Raw genomic sequence first — 6,000 nt, forward strand, 5'->3', positions numbered from 1 at the left:
CTTTTACAATTTTTATTGTGAAAAGCAAATTGCCATGCCTTCAACTGCAACTCAAGTCAGTTCAGTTCCAAACCTTCCCTGCACAGCCCAGACAATCATTATTATTCTTAGCAAAATACCAACAGGAGACAAAAATGGTTTTGAGTGAAGAATAAAATACAGCCTCGAGACATATGTTATTCTCCACAGAAAAGTTTCTGCACACCGCTGGTTTAATTGGCAGCACCATTTATCATTAATGTTTGACCGGTGCTTTCCAGTCCCTCCTTAAAGCAGTTTCTAACCTCTCCAAACTTTAACTGCACACGTGAACATTTCCATGCAGCTGCTTGTCCGAGGTTGGTTTTTTTTGTTTGATTTTTATTTATTTATAGCCAAATGGTTGAGCTATTTCTGGGAATAAGGCTACAGTTAGGAGACTGCTTTGCAACATTAAAGATAAATGGTTACAGGAATTTGAGAAACTCCTGTGTTCCCACTTTCCAGGGTAGGGGCATCAATAAGGGATTGCAGCCCCAGGAAAGAGCCTTTTGCAGCTCTGGCTTCCCAGTTTGAGCCTCCGTTGTCTTCTCTGTGGTCAAGCATGGGCTGCCCTGTGGCTGCTATAGGGGAACTGGCCCTGAGCACATGAAACGTCGTTATCACATTAAATACACGTTACAAAATAAATTCCAGCAACGTTCATGAAAAATTCAAGTTGTTTCATTAAAATCCATACCCTTTTGAAGTGTGGGATTTCTCTAAGCAGAACTGCCACTCGGTGTCATGGAGACAGCCCAGCCCCAACCTTTACTGCTTGCAGGTTTTTGTCACATTAATGAAAGCAAAACGCTTCTTGCAGAAGTTGGCAGTCGGGTACAAGGTATTTGACATGCAGCCTCACTCTCAAGGTGTTAACATGGCTCGATTGGGGGGAAAAAAGCAATTCTCAGAGCTTCCAACTCCTACCTATGCTCTTCTTTCCTATTAGAATAGGAACTGCAATCACACACTGTAATGTTTGGTTCACACTCTCTAAAAAAAAAAAAAGCAAGCATGAAAGAAAATCGCAGATGTGCTCTGTGTCCCAAAATAGACTTTATTACACATTTGCTGCAAATACTAAAGACGGGAGTGTAAATCAGCATCCTCCACCCCAGACTCAGACATCTCCCACAAGACGTACTCCAGCATTCCCCCAAGCTGGGCAGGGTCTGGGCAGGCAGCAGCTGGTGGTGGTCAGCCCCTGTGTTGTCTGGTGCACCCCAGGGGCTCTTCACACCTGCCCCTCCTCACCACCAACAGGGAATTTATTTCCTATCTAAAAAGTGACTTTGGGCCATTTCTCATTTTCTGCCATTTGAACAGGTCTCAATGGGAGTATTTTCCTGTAGAACGCCAGGTAGGACCTGCCCCACAGGGCTCAGCATCACCACCTGCCCTGCTCCTTCCCAGGCTCAAATTGTGTCCCCAACATCCGGCACACACCTCTTGAGTCAACACAAGCCTTCTCCTGCCTCTGTTCCTCCACAAAAGGGCCAGGCTAAGGGCTTTGGGAACACGAGGGGACAAACCACCACACGCTGGCCCTGCCTGCGGTGGGGCACCCTGACCCAGACCCCGCCGCCTTGGCAGCACCAGCCTTCACGCCCGGTGTGTGGGGCTGGGGGGCACTTGGGGTGAGACAACCTTCAAAAAGGGGCTTTGCAAAGCTACAGCAGAGCCCAAAGGGAGCCTCAAATCTCACACCAGGCACCACTTGTGTGCACATGAGCCTCCACCCACAGGGACAGGAGCAGTCCCCCTGCCCCTTCAGGAAGGGTAAGAATTTGGAAAGGAAATTTGTGACACTTTCAAGCACTTAATGACAGAAACCCTTCCCTGCTGTTGCAGAACACCAGCGGCATGGCAGGCGCAGCTGGGGGATGCAAAGCAAGTGGCGAAGCAGAGCCCAGGGAGGCTGGCTGGGACAGTCCCCACAGAAGTGACAAAGCTACAGGTGACATTAAAGCTCAGCCTCAACTGCCTGTCCCCTGCAACCCTGCCTCGTGGCAGTTTGCATGCAATTTTTTTCTATTAGACAAAATGAGCCCCAGATGGAAAATCTCCACATGAAAGCAGCACCAAGCATGCAAATTAAGAGTAACAGTCAGTTAGAAAGGCAGCTCCTTGGTTTTAGGGCTGCATAAAACAAATCCTCTTCGCTTTCCTTACAGTCCCTCCGCTGTGGACAAGCCTGAGGTGTTCCAGCGAGGACACCAAGGGACAGGTCCTGACCCAGGGGAGCTGACAAGTCCCAGGGAGGGGGGGGACAGTGGAGGACCCCACACAGTCCCATAAACAACCTGGGGGTACCCCCATCGCTGGAAGCTGCACAGCAGAGAGGGATGGAAACCCCAGGAGACCAGCAAGGAAACATCATTACCAGCCCACAACAAGGCAGAGGCACCGAGTCACTACACGGGTCCAGCCCAGGGACAAGCACTGCATGCCCGTCTTAGAGGAGTCTTCTTTCCCCCAACATCAAGCAAATGTTCTTGAGAGCCAGCAGCTCATGACCAGCCCAGCACTTGCTGAACACCAGGGATTTACCAGGGCACGGGCTGCAAAGAGGATCAGGCCCCAAGATATTTAATTAAAAGAGAATAACACAACTAAGGTCCTGTTGTTAGACACTGCACTGGACGAAGAATTTTGCTCCCAAACTGTTACTTTCTTACTTATCCTGGGTTTTAAACAAGAATAGGAAAATACCAGAGTAAGGACCCGCATTAACTGCAGACGCATGAGACCCAGATGGGAATGCCATGATGGGCAAGCACTGGCCCACAGGCTCATCCAACACCAGCCACCTCGAGAGGAGGGAGAGCATCCCAGGGTGCTTCCCCCTTTCAGCCTTCCCGTGCTGTGAAGAGTGAAACAGCTCCTGGGGCTCGCTTCCAGATGGGCCTTAAATAAAAGCAAATGGGGGGAAAAACTGAAAACAACAGGGTCCTTGGTAACTTTTCTTCCTGCATTTCTTAGCTCTTACAACAGCCTGAATCGGCACCAGCTCCGTGGCATCGGCAGAGCTGTGGTGTAGCTGTGGGCTGGCGGTACAGCTGTCTGCATGCTTTGGAAGAATCCAGGAAAAGTAATTAAAGAAAAAAAGCACATTGTTTTTGATGTACAGCACAGGGACCCGCGCTTCCCAGGCGTCTGTCAAGTGAGTTTTGAAAGTGAGCAGTGCTCACCCCAGTCGTGCAAGGAGCCCAGCACAAGGAGATGGACCCAAACCCTTCCCAGTCACCAACAGGCTTCCCCACTCTACTCCTGCATCCTCCCCACAACAGCCATACAAGTAGCATGAGACTAAAAATAAGACTCCAATGCCAGAATCCGTCTCCAAAACAGAATTAAAGTTATATTTCAAGTTGACAGTATCTCCTGAAAGTGGATTAACTGTGGCAATTCAATCCCGCCTCCCCGCAGCGATCCCAGCCCCACTCTTCTTTCAGCAGGAATGATTTCAGCGGTGTAATTGAAGTTGAGAATCCAATTTGTTTCTGGAGAAAGCATCAGTCTGTACCCCAGGGTGGCAGAGCAGACCCACATACACCACTCTGCCCTTCTTGCTCTTTTTACCACCTCGTTTCATACCCCATCCAGAATAAAGTTTACGGGAGGAAGAAACAGAGCAATGTAAGTGCCATGTTGACAGGGCAAGGCACATTCATCATGTCTAAGCTGTGAAATACATCTGAAAACAGGATTTTTAATATCCGTTGGTATTTATGAGCCTCTGGCAGAGACCACACGGTGGAGAGGTGACATTTGTCTGAGTAGCCCTATGGGATCTTAAGTGTCAGATAATCTGCAGCCTTTAATAACTGCGGTGAATTTTCTGCAATGCCACAGCCACAAGACAAGCATCGCATGAAGCCCCGTGCCACCCATACAGGACCGAGGGCAAGACAGCAGCTTGGGGACACCTCCGTGGAGATTGCCACAGGCTGTCCCCTACTCCCACAGAGCAGGAGGGGGGACCAACCCAAACCTCCTGGGAGACCCTGTGGGGCTGGGGCAGAGTGGCAGCAGGACGGCAGGTGGTGGGAGCTGCTATCTGCTCAAGGCCAGGGACACCTGCACCAGCTTGATAACAAACAACAGCTCGTTGCTGCTCTAATGCTGCTTACAAACACCCTGGTGCATTGCTCTGGTCCCTGAGCAGAGCTGTTCCTCTAACCAGAAGACTACCTCTAATCTTTCAAACATGAGCTGCCACAGTTTAGCCCTAAACAAAGCGGTTGGAAATAGCCACGCTCAGTGTTCAGGACTGTTTCTTCTCCACCTCCAGTGGAGATCACACCCCAGCAGTGATGCACGTTCCCTCCCCACACCGAGGAGCTGCGAGAGGTGGCAGGACCACCGTGCAGCGCAGGGGTCACGCTTCACATGCGAGGAAGATGCTGGAGCCGGAGCCCCACCAGGTACCTCCGTGGGTACCTGCTCACGGGAGACAGACACCTAAAAAAGCTTTTTGCTGAACTCAGTGGAGACGCTTCATACCCCAAATGCCTCCAGATACGACATAGAAAACGCCTCCTGCAAGGGCGGGGTAGGAAGCACTAACACAAGGCAGAGCTAAATTCAAAGCCATCAAAGTCAGAAACCGCACTGATACCATTGCGCTGATACCATGTTCTGATAACATTTGTCCCGGGGCTGCAAAACAATAGTTGCAGTAGGTGTGTTCTCTACAGGGCTAATCCCAAACCTGCAACAGAAATTCTACCTACGAATGGGAAAATTAACCATTTCCCCCCCCCCCCCCAGAACAGCTGCAGAGCTACCTTTGGACTTAAAGATGAGATTAGAGTCCCTTGTGCTGAAAACCTGGAAATCCGGCACAAACGGCTCGCTCAAAAACAAAAGTGAATATGAAAATACATCTGGCCTTGCGGGCAGCCGCGAGCAGAGCCCATTATTCTGGCAGGTAACCGGGTGCCCAGAGGCACAACGCGCCTCAAGAAACAGCTCCTGCACCTCCAAGGTGCCTGCTGTTTAAACTCGAGGAACTTTGTTAACTACACACTGCGCAATAAATGACACTGCTGAACAAACAGAAGCTCCCGAAATTATGTTAAAACACTGGGTTTACCACACTTGCTGTGGAAGAGTTAAAAATGAGTAATTAGAGTTCAGGCCAAGCAATGAGGTCACAGGGAAATCTCTAAGCAGCTTATGTGGCACCGGGGTTTTTAGCGTATTTGGGGACACGAAGCGGGTGGAAAAGCAGCACCCTGACAACTGCCCTGCATCTCGCCCGCCCTGAACCACACGATTTGGGGTGCATGCTTCCAGGGACTGAGAAGTCCCCGCCTCTAGGTTTTGGGGGTAAAAGGGGAAAAAAAAAAAAAAAAAGAGAGAGAGAGGTTTGGGCTCTCACAGCAAAGGCAACTTCTCGTGAAGAGCCGCAGCGCGGGCAGGGCCCTACCCCGGAGGTTTCGCAAGGGAGGGAGCTGCCGCTGCGGCGGGCTGGCAGGAGCGGGCCGGGAGCGCCGCGGGGATGCGCCCCGTCCCCCCCGCCCCGACACCCGGAAAAACAAATCCGATAAAATAAAAACCAAAAATAAATCATAATGAACTTTTCCCGCCGTGCGCCCCCCCACCCCACCCCCCCGTACTCACCAGGCGGCTGAGGCTGCGGCGGAGCATCGCGGCGGCGCCCGGCCCCGCCGCCCTCACCGCCGCATCGCCCGGCGCGGCGGGGCTCGGCTCCGGGGCTCGGCTCCTAGGCTGCCCGCAGGCCCCGCCGCCAGCCCCGCACCATGCCCGCCCTGCCCCGGCCCGGCCCGGCCGCGCTCGGCTGCCGGCACTTCCCCCGCGCCCCCGCTTTTGTCCCGCCGCCGCCGCCGCCGCCGGGAGGCGGGAACCGCCTGCCCCGGAGCAGCCTGGGAGCTGTAGTGCCGGCCGGGGCCGGCGGGGGGAGCTCCCGCCGGGGGAGGGTCCTGCGGGGCCCCGGGGCAGGGCGCGGTCCGA

The 6,000-nt window shown here is 52.6% G+C and overlaps 1 protein-coding gene across 12 annotated transcripts in view; it reads right to left on the reverse strand.

Moving 5' to 3' along the window:
- Window positions 1-5,793, reverse strand: part of ATP11C (ATPase phospholipid transporting 11C (ATP11C blood group)) — a 58,113-nt gene extending 52,320 nt beyond the window's left edge. For all 12 annotated transcript variants that reach the window (XR_012624540.1, XR_012624538.1, XR_012624537.1 and 9 more), the window contains exon 1: window positions 5,650-5,793. Coding sequence is in view for 8 of the 12 variants with exons in the window: in XM_074834750.1 (XP_074690851.1) it covers window positions 5,650-5,676 (27 nt within the window). In the remaining 4 variants the exon portion in view is untranslated. The remainder of the gene's footprint in view (window positions 1-5,649) is intronic.
- Window positions 5,794-6,000: the final 207 nt, after the last annotated feature.

The sequence above is a fragment of the Strix aluco genome, chromosome 10 (genome assembly GCF_031877795.1).
Source record: "Strix aluco isolate bStrAlu1 chromosome 10, bStrAlu1.hap1, whole genome shotgun sequence".
Classification (NCBI taxonomy): Eukaryota; Metazoa; Chordata; class Aves; order Strigiformes; family Strigidae; genus Strix; species Strix aluco.